The 16,165-nt window shown below is 43.4% G+C and overlaps 1 protein-coding gene across 1 annotated transcript in view; it reads right to left on the bottom strand.

The window, feature by feature from the left end:
• The window catches only part of FAM13C (family with sequence similarity 13 member C), a 124,713-nt gene that overhangs the window by 31,188 nt on the left and 77,360 nt on the right, over window positions 1-16,165 (bottom strand). The window contains exons 8-10 of the mRNA XM_063164013.1: window positions 12,226-12,282; window positions 10,432-10,630; window positions 5,753-5,874 (exon numbers count right to left, since the gene is read on the bottom strand). Of these exons, the coding sequence (XP_063020083.1) occupies window positions 5,753-5,874; window positions 10,432-10,630; window positions 12,226-12,282 (378 nt within the window). The remainder of the gene's footprint in view (window positions 1-5,752; window positions 5,875-10,431; window positions 10,631-12,225; window positions 12,283-16,165) is intronic.

Genomic DNA, 16,165 nt, shown 5'->3' on the forward strand with positions numbered 1-16,165 from the left:
TACCCTGGCCCAACCCTCGTCCCCTGTGTCCAGTCAGGAGCCAGTGAGTGTAGGGGCCTGAGTTAACTTATGTATTGTAAATATATGTATGGCAGTAAAAGATCTCTGTATTGTATTAGTGACCCTGCCCTGATTCTAGTTATTGTAAATGGGCTGCAGCTGTGATGTCCTTGATTGGGCAGCAGCTGTAGCCCGTGGAGGTAGCTGGGATAAAAGGGGGTGGGTGGTCAGGGAGAGCCTTGGAGAGGAGCCCTGGCTGAGAAGCAACAACACCACTGCTGTGAAGATCTGCCGTGAGAAAACCACCCAGAAGGTATGAGACTCAGGAAATATAATTATACAACAATATGAATACAACATCTGGTGACCCCGACGTGATAAAGATCTGCAGCCACAATGAACATCGAGAGAAGGTATGGAATCCCCTGGACAGCCGAGAGCTGTGGCAGCCAGAGAGCTGGGACAGAAGACTAGACAGCTGAGAGCTGTGGCAGCCTGAGAGCTGGGACTATAGAAGAAAGGACAGCCGAGAGCTGTGGCAGCCAGAGAGCTGGGACTAGACAGCTGAGAGCTGGGACTCTAGAATATAATAAGGCCTTTAAATCAAGGAGCTGTAACAGCAGAAAGCTATAAGATTATGGCTTTTCAGAGAGCTGTAAGACTATGGCCTTTGAGGAGAAGAGCCTGGGAACATCTAGGGATTTGTGTGTGTGTTTAAAGACAGCTGAGAGCTGTGGCAGCCTGAGAGCTGGGACTCTAGAAGAAAAGACAGCTGAGAGCTTTGGCAGCCTGAGAGCTGGGACTCTAGAAGAAAAGACAGCTGAGAGCTGTGGTAGCCTGAGAGCTGGGACAGATATGTATATTGTAATTGTAAAGATGCTAAAAGAAAAGGGGGAAATGTAGGGGCCTGAGTTAACTTATGTATTGTAAATATATGTATGGCAGTGAAAGATCTTTGTATTTTATTAGTGACCCTGCCCTGTTTCTAGTTATTGTAAATGGGCTGCAGCTGTGATGTCCTGGATTGGGCAGCAGCTGTAGCCCATGGAGGTAGCTGAGATAAAAGGGGGCGGGGTGGTGAGGGAGAGCCTGGGAGAGGAGCCCTGACTGAGAAGCAACAACACCGCTGCTGTGAAGATCTGCTGTGAGAAAACCACCAAGAAGGTACGAGGCTCGAAAGTATAATTAGACAACAATATGAATACAACAAGTGAGGGTGGCCTGGGTGGTTGACAGCTCAGCAGTGGCAGTCTCAGCTCCCTGGCAGGGCACTGATTCAGCCTGTCCAGAGCTACAGCAGAGCACACCACCAGCACCTCTCAGCACCCAGAAAACAGAAGGTTCCTTTCTGAGACCTTCCCAAATGGCAAAAAGCATTTTGAAATCCAAACTGCTGCAGGTAGATGCTTCACAAGCACACCTATGATTGATTCCTTAGAGAGCAATGCAGAACTGCAACAGGCTTTGGGGTGAACATAAAGTGCACACCTGCAATGAAAGAGAAATCCACCTTGAAGGGCCCAAGGGCAGTCCCTGAGTGCTGGAATGGGAGGTCAGACAGAGAGCCAGTGTAGCAGTTCCTGTCTCAGGAGTCCCAGCCCTTGTGTAACCCAGCCAGCCCTTGTTATTCTTACCATGGCAGCTCTCATACTCAGCAGGTGTGGCCCTTACTGGGGCTGCAGCAAGAGCTGCTCTTATCTTCTTCCTCCTCTATCCTGTCCCCATCCCCACTTTTGCTTTGTTTTCTTTAATCGCACTGCAACCCAAAAGCTTGCTCAGAGACTTTTCCCTGCCTTGGTACAAGTACCACTGGAACCATAAACACCAGTATTTCAATGCCACCATCTCTGAAGAAATTGTTCTTAAGAACCAGTCAATCATTTCCCAGCTTTCTCCTTGCTCACCTGGCTGCCTGTGCAGGTGAGGAGATGCAGCCTCTCAGGCTCTGCCTCAGCCATGCAGGTCTGCATGGGGACATCAGGACTTCTGCAGCTTCCCTGCTGCCTCCCTCTCATCTCTGAGTTGTAGCTGTTCAGCAGAAACCAGGGAAACATCAAGAGTTCCCACCTGAACTGCACTCTCAAAATATACTTGCCTTGCAAACTTAAATACTGAAAGCCTTGCTAGAGCTTGGCCTCCCCTCAGGGAAGCACAGAAACCTCAAGAGGCTCTGGCTGACCCCAAGATCCAGGGCATTTCCACCTCTACTGCAGAACAATCACAGCTCTGACAGCAAGAGCCACTCTACAGCCTCTGCCAAAAATAGAGTTACAGAATCACAGAATAGAGATGAGCCCTGGGACCAGATAAATCCTGATAAATGAAACCACTTCATTCCCAGTTTATTTGGGGAATGGTGAAGAGGCAGAACTTAAAGGAATTTTTCTTTGGCAGAAAACTTCACCCCAAACTGTAGTTCTGAATTCCACACTGACTTGACATGCAGCTTTTGCTGAACCATCAACCTTCCCACTGCCCAGGGGTGCTTGGTTTCAGCCTCCTCTCTCTGTAGCAGGCACCTGAGAAAAGCACCAGGCTCTGCTCAGGTAACTGCACACAGCCTGCAGCCCGCTCCAGTTTTGCTGATTGCCTTTGAGAAAGCAATTGGCAGAAGCAGCTGTTGTAATCATGTGTATTGTTCCATACTGGCTTTTCTAGTCTCTGTTAAAAAAAAAAAGGCAATTCCTTTATTTGTTCCCAGGACCTGTTTATAACTTTTATCTGCCTTCTATCAAGGTGCAGATTATTTTGCACTCGTATCCAAACCCAGCTACACACAATGACCAGAGCAGTATTCAGAGTAATCACTGGCAATAGTATTAGAAATTCATGTTCTGGAAAAAAGGTGCAAAGGTTCCCTTCCATGCAGATGGCATTTCATCTACTAAATTGATGCTGATTTTCATAAATCATACATGATAAACACCTCTTGAGGTTGAAATCCTTGCTTCACAGGTCAGGTACAGCTTAGCCAAAAACAAGACACTATTCCCTTATTCTTCTGACTGCAAATCTCTTCAAGTCTACTCTCCCATTTCCTTCAAATCCCACAAAACTTTCCTTTATTGTTTCAGTGATTACCATAAATTGAAATTACCCCCTCAACGAAACAATACGCATTTTTAAGCCAATTCTGTGGATTGTTGCCCTTACATGGCCTGGTTTGTTCTTCTCTGTCACACATCTGTTTATGAGAATTCCTTGTTAGAATATCCTAAACTTGGATTATTCTGCTTAACAGGAACTGTACTGAAAAGTTGTTCATATTTCAGCAGTCTTTAATCCATATTTAGACAAGTTAAAATGATCTGGTTTTTAGCTGCCTCACAGATTTCTTAAAAACCTCTGTAGAGTTCAGAGGTATTTACACCTTTAATCCCCAATGAGACTAAAGGCAGAGCTGTAGCCCCCTGCAGCAATTCAGTTAAAGCAGAAGTAACAGCAGGATGCACTGGAAACAATCAACCTTGATCCTTTATTTGAGACAGAAATAAATCCTTCTTCTCCTGTCCTCCCCCTACACATCTGATATTTGAGGAGAGGTGTATAGGAACACTCCTGCAGCAGTGTGTCCCTCTCCTCTCAAACCCCAGAGAGCTTTTAGTCTGACCTAGGGACACAGGCAGGTGTCACGTCCCAAAGCATTGCTATTTTTTACCAGCAGCCCAGCAAAACCAGTGGAACACAGTGAAACCTGGGGTTTTTGGTGCTGACAGATGTGTTCTGCCCAAATCTAGCTGTGATTGCTGCCTGTTGCCAACACTGAATGCTTAACCTTTGCATGTCCCACAGCAGAGAAGGCAGAAAACAAGGCAGGACATCATGCCCTGGCAGCAGTGTCCCAGCCTGTGCTGGAGTCAGTGCTGTGAGCCTGGTGCAGTCACCAGAGCCCCCTGTGAGCTGACACATGGACTGGCACCTGCTGTGGCCCTGCCAAGGCAGTACAGGGAGGGTCACCAGACACAGCAATCCTCAGACTGGAGCTGGGAACTCCAGCATCGGTGAGTGGAAGTGCCCTGGGGGGTGGGAGTGCCAGTTCAAGGACAGTTAAAATAAATAAAGTGTGTGTGTGAGGCCAGAGACCACATGGCAACGCTTGTTTATGTTTGAAGTTCCTTATTTGAGAGTAAAGTCACCTACTTTCTTTTTTCTTTTTCATAATGTAATCAAATTGAAACATGGCCAAAATTGAGATGTGATCACTGTGCTTGCACAGCACTTGGAACTGTAAATCCAGGCATCTTTCTTTTACAGATTTAGCCCTTTTGGATAGCAGGCTTTCTAAGGAGCTACCACGGTGTTAAACAAGAATAAATAGCACAGTGAAAAATGGTTTAATACCAGGCAGACTAAAAAGACCAAACAGTTGAAGTGGACAGGGAACTTTGCTGTGGTTGCTGTTTTATTCAGGCACACTCCAATCTGGTTCCTGTCTTTAAAGTCCGTGTCTTTCATCATGTTCCTTTCAAAATTAACCAGTTATTTGTTACCTACCCATACACAAACATCCCACCAGCAGAGCCACTGGGTAGGTCTGATACCACACTCAGGAAGCTCCTCTTTACTAGTCCGTGGGATTCTTTTCTCTCATAAGGAATGTCAGAAAAGGAGAAGGCAGGCTTCCTAATTAAAAATTCTTCCTGAGATGCAGTGTTTCAATTGCACATACAGGCATTGGAGGGCAAAAGCCCTTTGTTGTCCAAGCTAATTAAATGCTTTTTCATTCTGCTAAACCTTCCTTTGAGTGCACAAATTAAAACCATTTACAATGTTGCCTCCTAAAAGCTGTGGAGAAAGCCACCAGCTGATGTCAAATGAAGCACCAAAGTGCCATTGGATGGCAGCTGTCACTGCTGTGCCTCTCCTGACTGCAAACAAACCTTGAGCCAGTGAGCAACAGCTGTCAGCCAGCTGTGCCCTGAGCCACTGAGATGGACTGCTGCTGCTGCTTCAGACCCTCCAAAGGGAGCCAGAAACTCTGCCACAGGGCACCAAGGCTGTCATGCACATCAAGGCAGAGACCTGCCTCACCTGACAAACACTCTGTGCACAGAAAATCAGAGCCAAACCAGCACTTGAACATGGGAAATTTGTGCCCCTAGATTTAGTAAGGACTAAATCTTATCCTTAGGACACTCCTTCACTGGTCAGTTGGGTGAGTTGAAACTCCATTTTTAGCCATTTGCAAGGCCATGATAGATGAAAGCAGAAGCTGTGACTTCCAATACTTACCAGAGCTGAGTAACTTCATCACCTGCTGAGTTACCTGCCATCAGGACATGGTCAATGCCAGACCTGAGCACACAGTGCCCTTCAGCACCAGAACAAGCACAGCTGCCACAGCACCCAGAGCCTAAACTGTACATAAATGGATACCCTTGCTATAATCAGGTGTGAAGGTTCCCTTTCCCATTGCTCAGACAATGCAGCTCTGAGAAAGAGAGGCAATTCAGCACTGGGGGGAAAAGGAAAGAAGTGGAGAAGTATTTTTGAAACTTGGCACAGAGGAACTGAAGTTTCTAAACTAAGGATGTTCTTTCTGCTTCAGCTGTAAGGGATTTAAAGAATGATGAAATTTGCATTCTTATCTTTATCCCTTTCACTTTCTCCAAACAGTCCTAGATGTGTAAATATAGAATACACAGCCAACAAGAGCCAGGAGCCTGAATATTTTATGCAGTAGGCAGCAGATGAATTAGCCTTTCCTACAGTTCATCAGAAGTGAAACGTGCTGTGTTATCCCAAGCCTTACCTTGGCTGCAATCTCACCACTGCTTCCTGGCATTTCAAAGCCACATTCTGTGCATAGTTATTAGCTGAGCATCCAGCCTTCCCCTGCCACTCTGACAGGCCTGGCAATGCACACTCCAGCTCCTGCACAAGAGAAACAAAAAGAAAAGCTGAATGCGCCCTGTCAGTCCCAATCCAAGCTTGGCTAAATATTTTGCTTCAGGAAAAAGTGCTCCATGAGACCAGGTGCTGGTTGAGGATCTTAGTTATTTTTTTGTAATAATCTTGAAACAACTGGAGACCACTGAAGATAAGAGTCTAAAAAAAGTAGTATGTTATTTCACTGGAAAACACTTTCTGAAACCAAAGCAGAATGTAACTTTTCTGTTTTTTACTTAAATACCAGATTTCAGCTTCAGAGCTAAGTTCTATACAAAGAATAAATTTGAAATTATTTATTCACACATCAGTAAGATTTTATTACTTGGGTATCACAGATTTCAGCGTCGGAGCTAAGAGGTTCTGTACAAATAATTCATTTGAAACTATTTATTCACATGTCAGTAAGATTTTATTACTTGGGAATCATCAAAAAAATCTGGCTGACAAAGGTGAGTGCAGTTAAATATCACTTAAATAAAATATGTAAAATTTAACCATTTGCCTCTTTCCCTTCCCTAGCATATGTGTAGCTTTATGAATAGAGTATTACACTGGGAGGAGGGAAAGGCAGTGAGGGGGAAAAAGCCACATCACCCAATCTGCTACACAGAAAATAAAAAAGGCAATTTAGTCCAAAAAACTGAGTCACAGAACAGGAATGAGAAAAATGTCCATTCAAATCCAAGGTTTTGAAAATCAGTTGTAGGGCTGTGAAAAGATGTGTTTGGTACTTCTTCAATTCCTTACCTAAGAAATGGGTTGCAATATTTCCTTTGCACTGCGATGAAATAAATTTTTTAAGATCTTTGAAAATGTGGTAATCAAAGTGGGACTTTTTTTCTATCTCTTTATTAGCTTTTGGAATCAAATATTTTAGTCTAATAGTTTAAAAAAATAAAATACAATTCACTCTGCAAAACAACAGAGCTCCCTTCCCTGCTAAAGCAATGTACCTGACTTTGCTCCAGTGTCAAAGCTTGCCTGGATGCATGGATGCAAAAGTTTGGGTAGGACACTTCAGATGGGAACTTGCAGGGCAGAGAGTACACAGCAATTTCTGCTGGATGGAGGGGAAGGCTGAGGACAGGAGCACTGGCCATAAGCCCTTGCTTGCAGGCCTGATGTTAGAGGACTTGGGTGGATTTGGGTTGTTTCTGTATTATTTTTTCTCTTTTATGTCTTTGTTGCTGCTCAAAAATCATGTCATTAGGGTGTTAACAAGTAACACTAGGGAAACAGCGTTGATGGAATCTGTTTTTAAAGAGCAGTGAAATCCTGATGTGCCACAGGCACCTACAGCAGAGCCCCATCTTCTACTGCATTTTTGTTTCTTTTCACTAAAGAGGGTGACTTCTACAGTGAAATTTCATCATAATAAATATAAACAGAGTATACCTAGAAACCAAAGCAGAACTTCCAGACTGCCTGATGTGTTCATGTGTTTTTGCTGCTGATGTGCCAATATCAGCTCTGGCTTTTTGATTACTGGACACTTAAAATCATTTTAATTACTGGGCACTTAAAATCATTTCAATTTTAATGTCAAATTATTGGAAGTTCTTTGACATGCAAGAAATTTGCACGCTTCATTTATACTCAAAATGCAAAACTTTACTCAGCAGTTTTCAGCGTTGTCATCTTTAGGCACTGATTGTCAGGCCACCATTTTTATAGCCATTTACCTTAATAATAAGACTTTAAAACTGAAATTTTATTGGTTCTGCCTATTGGCTAGGAAGTTTGGTGTTCTTTTGTAAATATGTCCCTGTATCAATAAGGAGTTTGAGGGTGACTCATTCAGAATCCATACTCGTGACTGTGCACCAAAGGTGAGTGACAGGAGAAAGGATTGGGCAAGGAAAGCAGACTTTCTGTTCCTCACCATCTGTTCCCACACTGACTCCCTGGAGTATGTTCTGGGCATATGCTTCCTCACCTCTTGAAGTCAAATAAATCCTAATTAATTTGATTTCCTATAGATGAGTGCTGCAGAATTGATAAAGAAGCTGATGGAACCGTGGAAAAGATGAAACCAAATAGCTGGAATACAGTGGTGGAGTCACATTCCAGCAGCCTCCTCTCTTCCCATGTTCTGTTTGGAAAGGTTACAGCTGCCTCCAGAGCCAGCTCCTGCCCCCAGGGAAATAACTGCAGGCAACATGCAAAGTACGGCTTTATCCTGCTGACATTTTGCTATCTGATAAGTGGTCAATTGAAGTCACCTGATGCTGTTCTTTTATTACACTTGGGTTTTTTAATCATCAGTGTAAATCTAATAACCTTTTCTTCATGAAGACCAAAGGCACATGACTACAGGGCTACAATTGTGCCAAAAATATCAGAGGCACAGGAATCACACTTCAGCTGAGAGCCTTGTGAAGCTCAAAATCCCATCTTCCCTCTACTTGATCACAGCTGTCTGTTCCCTCTCAGTGATCTTTCTACAGTGGAAACCCCTTGGATTCTCACAACTAGAAAGGCACACAAAAATGGTTCCCATTAATCCTTCCAACACACACAGCAAACTTATCTCCCAACAGCCTCTTCTAATTTTAAGGGGACAATTTTCTTTAAAAGAATCTTATGGGCTTATAACACATAAGAGGGAATAGCAAAGGGTTCCTTGGCTTATCAGAGCAACACCTTTAACAGAGATTGTGTCACTGCTCTGGTGTCACTCTTTCTGATGCCACAGAGAAGTCAGCTGGGGAAGCGAGGAGACTGCTGAGAAAGCACTCTGCCAATAATCCCAGGAAAGCAAGGATGAACAGTTCAATCACCATGTGCAGTGCATCCTGCTTTTCTTTCATAAATGCTGTTTGTCAGCTCCTTGGGAATACATAATTTACCCCATCCAGAGGCTTGGTGGCAAGGGGTTTCACCAGGGAAGGTTCATGCAGTTACAGTGTTTCACCACTTCTGTCTCTCCTCATTCAAGCCCTTGAGACATGTGAAAATTATCTGCCTGGCACTGTTTTTCCTTCCAGAGGCTGCATACTTAAGTCATGCTGGTGTTTTATGGCAGCCTAATTATATACTCAAAAAGTTTCCCATGAAAGAATTTCACCATTTCCAGTTAACCCCTCTGGACCATGTAAAATGCCACAGAGCAGCAAGTCTGTGCTGTGCTGGCTCTCACTGGGTGAGAGGTACAGGCAGGACACACACAGGGGGCTTGGAAGAGGCTGAAAAAGCAACAGATGACCTCTGAGACAAACCTTGCCCCATTTATGCCTTCTTCATGATTCCTTTTCCTAATCTGCCTCCACTTGCTCTTCACAGAGCAAAATTCTCATCATATTTTTCTGTTCAGCTGATAAACACGCACACCTCATCTCTCTGAAGGGTAAATAATATTTCCTAGGAAGCAGTGAAGTGGCAAAAAAACCTCCCAGTTATTGCTTTATTTCTGAATCAGCTCCAGAAGAACAGGCAGGAATTTTAGGGCAAGAGTTTGACATTGGTATTCCAAAAGAGACTGTGATAATACCATTTGCCATTTGGTTTTCATTTTCCTTCAGGGATTCAAAAAGGACCTTCAAAAAGGAACTTCAAAAAGTTCTCACTTAGAAGGTAAGACATTCTGTATAATATTATGAAATCCTATTCTAAACTTGGTCCAAAATAATTCCTAGTCTATGACAGGCTTGAAGTACTTCAGAAAGAGCTCTGCAAATTTCTATCCACGAGGAAGAAGAGAGGAGAGACAAAAAGTAGCCAAATACATTATACAGCCAAGATATGGAAATACAGACATCTGTATTTGTATATGCACAATTTTATGTAAATACAGACATCTGTATTTGCAGATGTCAGGCCTTGTGCCTACTGCAGACCAACAAATCTACCAACATTAATATTAACTATCTTGGATATGAGAATATTTCCAGCTGAGGGGTTAAATCTGCAGCAGAGCTCAACCCCTTACACTGCACATCCAACACAACTTGGGAAGCACCAGAGGCATTTTCAGCAGCTGCTGAGAGGTGGAATTCTAGAGTCAACAGAGCAAATGTACCACCAGAGGCAGCAGCAGAAGTTTCCTCATTTCTAGTCTTCCTTAGCACCTTTTACAAAATTTACAGTTCTGCTCCCCCAGCTCCACCTAGGAAGATGGTGGGGGATAGCCCTGCTACCAGTGTGCTACTCCACTGCTATGGTCTTACTATTTAAATATGAGAAAAACAGAAATTAAGATGAAGGAAAACAGTGAAATCCCTCTATTTGCAGCCAAAATACAGTAAAGGAGATCATTGATCAAATAAACAAAACAGAAACTGTCTAAATAAATATTTGCACATCTTCAGCTATGCTCTCCACTCGCTTCTGAAAGCAGTTGCAGCACAACCCTCTGCAATTCCCTAGCAGAAAGAAACTGTTATTACAGGAGGGTTGCAGACTGCAGGTCCTTGGAAATCAGGGTAGATTACTGTGGGGTCTCAAATCTCACCATGAATTACGAGGGAGTCCCTCTTTGCATTTCAAAACTTGCTTAGGCATTGTGCCACAAGCTTCCCCCTGGTAAGTTTAATTTTTTACCTGACTTTCCTCGTGGCTTTTTCCATTTTCCAGCTTTGCAATGGGCTTAGGTTTCCTCAGCTTTAAGTTGCCCATTTCAGGCTTTAGAGCACAGTCAGTTAAAACCTGCTGCTTGTGCTGCTGGGTGTCTTGCAAAGGCAGCTGCCTTTCCTCTAAGACAGCAGAGTTGTCCGGGTAATTTTCTTTGTTATCATCGTCTCTGTAAGAAAATAAAATTGAAATGCATCAGGCAGGATTTCAGACATCTGTCAAAACATTATGAGGGAAGAAGAGCAACAAGTTCTTAGCTATTTATGGCATATAGCTTTTACTAAATTTAGTGGTCTACACATCAGTTATAGATCTAAGTTAGCATTATTACACACTCAACTGGGAAGCTACTTAAATGCTAGCTTTAGAGGCACTCTTGGGCTCCAGACCTACAGTTCCCATTCCCCAGATAAAATCTGAAACTCTTTTTTTCATGCAGAAGACTTCCCCCACCCAATGATTTGCAGTAACCTCACAAAATATCATCACAGACAATAATTCCTCTCAACAGCACACTTCCCTTCTGTTGGTCTCTAGCTTTGAGGGCCATTGCACAGAGGGAAGGAGGAAGCCACTCAAAGCAAGGTCTGAACAGCCAGGGATGTGTTTGGAGAAAACATCCCCCTGTGTAAGAGACACCTGATGGTTTAAAATACAGTGTTACTCAGGGATGCTTAATCTGGGACCTGGGGCAGATATTTTCAATCCCCACCCAGACTACAATGTGCAAGCTCTGTCCAAGGACACTTGCTAGTGTCACCCACAGCCAGTGCCTCCAGCCTCAGCCTGCTCTCATGCCTTCCACAGGGAGCACCTCGGTGGCACCGCGAGGTTACCGCAGTGCAGGAGGCAGGGCTGCTCCAAAACCCCTGGCTGCAGCTTGGGAGTTCAGATGTCAGCTCCAGCTGGCAGCATTCTAATGGTCAGCTGGGAGTGACCTCTCTCCTGATGTGAAACTTCCACGGCTGAGGGAGTCAAGGGCTATTGAATTAAGTCCCTCTGAAATTCATTTCTTTTTTTCCAGAAAGCATAACTTGCTGGTTCAATGTTTTCTCCTAAGGATTTTGAGCTGCCAAACTCACTTTCCATCTGTGGCCCATCAGCATCCAGATGGATGCTTGCAGGGTGCCTGTGGAGCTGAACACCATTGCTGCCCATGCTTTCTGCAAGTGTGCTCCAAGGCAGTTGTTATAGTTACAGCTTTATAGCCCACAAGCACCCCAACAATGTGCACCAGTGCTGCTAATTTTAAGGTATCCTCTGATTTTAAGATCTTCCTGAAAGGTTAAATTGCATACCTTAGCAATCAATATGTACTAACATAGCCATGAGAGAGGCATGCCTCAAGAATACTACAGTTAAATTACAATTTAAAGGATTTCTTTTTACCAGATACACACAGCAATCAGCATATCCTTGCACAGTTGCAAAACTCTGCTTACTACTGCTTTGCACCAGCTGCTGTACAGTAAAATTCAGTGTATAAACACCACAGCTGCCTCTAAATGACAGGAGTATGATGTGAAGTTAAGAATATAAACCATAACATATTTACATATATAATAGCAACAGTAAATAATCTCCATATTGATCACACAAAAGTGCACAAGATAAATATGTATTCCCAGAAATACTAACAGCTTTTGCAGGTAATACCCTAGAAATTCTGCATTCCCTTGAGAATAAAGGCTTTTTTCTAATGCAGAAGCAGTCACAGTTTCAATTGCTCCCAATGGATTTCAGACAAAGTTTGTAGGAGAGTACCTGGGACTGGAGCTGCCTGCTTGATCTTCATGCACAGAGTCTGAATACCTGTCACACCTTGAAAATGAGCACAAGATAATTATTGGTTCTCTGCCAGCTGCAGAAACTTAGCTTTTAATAACATTACAGTGCAGCTCAAACTATAAACACATTTCTTCTTCTCCTCACGCTTTAGTCAGGGTCATTTAATGCCATAACTGCTCCATGATAGTCCAAATCTCAGAGGAAGAAGAAGATTTGAGACATTAAGTATGCACAATTTGGTATATCATGTTCAGACAAATGGAAATAATTACAAGGAATTCAGATGTTACCATAAAAATCATGGGAAAATTACAAGAAACTCTGTATTCTAATTGCTTATAGTATACTTCACATCAACCTCAAAAATAATTAGACACAACTAAGGATGTTTTCTCACAAACTCACAAAAATATTAACTGTGATAGACCAGTCACCCTTTATGCAGCAGGAAAAAGAATCCCCAACTAAATTATGAAGTGAGAGTTAGTCTTAAAAAGTGAACTAGCAGTATTTTTTAAGAAGCCTGAACAGCCATAATGAATTACTTCCTTTAAGTCACAAACAAAAGAATTGTCCCAAGGCTGCCTAATCAGAAGAGAAGTCTGGATAAATATGCTAAACCACAACCACTAAGAGCTGAACGTGACACTGTGGCTGCATGGCTGAACTTTGAAGGATGATTTAACCTGCAAAGCCCATGAGCAGCCTTTCTTCAGATAAACATGCATCTATAAGCATGCACTCCCAAAATATGCAAACACAGAACCTGGTATTGCTGGGGTAAAGTCAGGGCCCTCTCCTCACCCTCAGTTAATACTCACAGGGCACAGACACTAAGGAGGCCTTGATCCCTTGAAGTTTTCTGGCAGAGGAATCTCTTCATTATGGGGGAAGCAGCCTGTACTTCTGCTGACTTGCTAAATTTTGAGAAGAACTGCCCCACTTAGAAGAGAGTACATTAAGTGACACATTCATAGCTCTGCATTGCAATTTGATGGCAAGGGTTTAATATATTCCTCTTCCCCACCAGTCTTCTGCTGGTGTCTATATCAAAAGTCAGACTGCAGCAGAAAATATTTAAAGGGCCACTCAAGTGTTTACACTTCCTGAATACATCAGCATATGCATGAAAGCATTTGCTGCTCACAACTGGAGCAGAGAACTACAGCGGCAGATCACCCTAATCACACAATATTCCTGCAGTGAGTGCAGCTTTCCCCACATGGCAAAGTGGGATGATGGGTGGAAGACCAGGCTTGATGTGCAAAATGGAAAAATTCACTGTAGAAATCTGGTTACCTCTGGATGCCAGTCACACCTTCCCCTCTGCCCAATACCTGACTGCTTCACAGGAAGCAGCAAGGACACACTGGGGGTTTGAATAAGGAAGCCCAGTGTGAAAGGAAGCAGGAACCTGGCTCTAGAACTAGAAGGAATATTTCAGAGGGACGAAACAACAGAAAGAAAATGCATTATGTGAGGAGGCAGTGCCAAGGTCAGAGCTGGATGGACAGAGCTCCCAGCACAGACACAGGAGAAGGTGTCACCAGGTGCACCACGGGCCAAGCCATGGCCAGCAAAGTCCAGGAATCCCCTAAAGGGACAAATTCTCCCTCCTGGGTGTGCCTCAGAGAGAGGAGGTGGGAGGAAGCAGCTCTGCCGCCAGTTTTTCTCCCTCTCCTCTCACCAGTCACCTCACTAGGCACCCTCCTGAAAGACCACCTTGGCAATGGGGAACGCTCTCTGGAGGGACAATGGATGGCTGAGCGCAAGTCCAGTGCCCAAGTCAAGTCCAGTTAAGGAGCACTTTCCTGAACTGGGAGAGCTGGGCTGGCTGTAAGGAGGTGATCTTGAGAGGAAGAGCTCCTAACTCAGCACCCAGCAGCTGATAGAAGTCATAAAATATGACTTCTACAACTTATAAACAACATAAGTGAGTGTGACAAAATGTATTTTAGTAACTGGATGGCAGCACATAGTAAAGAGAAGCAATAATGAGTCAGAGAATACAACGACCATCATGAAATTTAAAAGATCCTGAGGAAGTTCAGAAGCAATACACTCCAAAATTTCCCACCAAAATTTTTGTCTGTGCAAGAATAAATAATAACCAGGAGGCTGAGAGCTCACTCAAAGAGGACAATGTTTGAGACTAGGACCATAACAGGACCTTTAAAAAGATGAATTTGTCATGCAATGCAAATACCCATCATTAAAGCATGGAGTGTTTTTACCATGATTTCTTAAAGAAATGTGTCTTCTGTGTTCATGCCACCTGCCTGCACATATCAAAACAATCATGCACACCTTCCTTTCGTCTCATCAGTAACTTGTAAATCTTATTGTTTATCTTTAGCTGTATATAATAGGGTGATATTCAAGAGTTTGGTACATTTTTTGATAGTTTGTGGCCGTGCAGCAGAGAGACAGAGAGACTTTTCACCAACAAAAAACTGCAGCAGCATCTTCCTCACTCCTAAACCAATAGAGAATGTTCCACAGCAGCTTCAGGTCAGAAATCCAAATGGGTTGAGGCTTACATTGGGTAGGAGCTGTCTTTCAACCAAAGCAGTGATGTGAATCATCCCTTCAGTGCCCAATCGAGCTACTGACTGATGGATATCTCTCATAAGTAAGAACATGCATTATTGATGTTATGGCACGGGCCAGAGTCAGGTCAGAGATAGGATCCCAGCCTGGATGGAGTGCTGCTCTCACTCTGGCTAGTCTGTCTCTGTGCTCCTTCCAGGGGCTCTGGGTTAATGGCACCAGCTTCTTTAACTCCCTACCATTTTCACCTTCCCACAGGAGCCATTTCAGACCAGAGTGAGCTCTGCTCCCTTTTACTGACTTGACCTTTGAGGAGCTCACGTGAGCAGTCCCAAACCAGGCTGCATGCATGGCTTGCTAGGAGCTTGGCACCCCCAGGCACTCTCCTTGTCTGGAGAAATGTTCCTGAAGGTGCTTTACCACTGCCTCGATTTTATTCAGGAAGCCCTGGCTTTGCCTTTGTCACAAATAAAGACAGAAATTGTTAAATGAGGATGTCTAGATGTGCATGGCAAACTCTTTCTTCTGCTAAATAAAAGTAAATCTATTTTCATCTGTTTTCAGACATGGTCAACACAAGCAATAAGTGCTGAAATCAGTAAGAATTGTGTATCCTCAGCAGCTCTCAAAAGCAGGTGTTGGGGGACAGCTCCAAATGAGATTTAGGGAAGAATGAGACTTAGGGAACCAAGTTTGTTCAATGGGACAATGCTTTTCAGATACCATTGTTCACTCCCTTTGTTTTCTAAAAGCACGTTTCTACCCCTTTGTTTGGAAATATAAGATGAAACATGAAGTCCCACAAACAAGAACCAAAAGCAGCTGAAATGGGGGAGATCCAACCCCTCTCCATCTCTCCAAGGGCAGGGCTGGTACCACACTCTCAGATTTTATACCCTCCTGGTTTAACATGAAGCCCCACAGAGAAAGCCATCACCTCTGGATCCCAGAAACCTCAGGGGGGAGGCAGGCTTAGGGACTGCTCCAGGGGAATCTCTGCAGGAAACAATGGATGTACTTCGGGACAGAGGAAAGGGAAGGAAAAAACATGAAAATATAATTTCTGTAATCTGGCTATTTTTCTGTGAAGGGGGAGCAACCCATAATTTTACAGACCAAAATTCATCACATAACTAACAGGAACACAAGAAATGAAAACAAACAAGCATGCAAGCAAACAAAAATCCCTCCATGATTTATTAGCTTCAGTTTAATCTTTCCCTATCTGCCCCAAAAAGTGTGACTAAATTCAAATATTAAATAAAGCAAGGAAATATAAGCAAATAAAGCAAAGCAGTATAAGAGAGGGAAATTCTTTAGATCCCATTGAAATATTACTTCTCCTGCAGAGGTTATGACAGCACTT

The sequence above is a fragment of the Melospiza melodia genome, chromosome 9 (genome assembly GCF_035770615.1).
Source record: "Melospiza melodia melodia isolate bMelMel2 chromosome 9, bMelMel2.pri, whole genome shotgun sequence".
In the NCBI taxonomy this organism is placed as follows: domain Eukaryota; kingdom Metazoa; phylum Chordata; class Aves; order Passeriformes; family Passerellidae; genus Melospiza; species Melospiza melodia.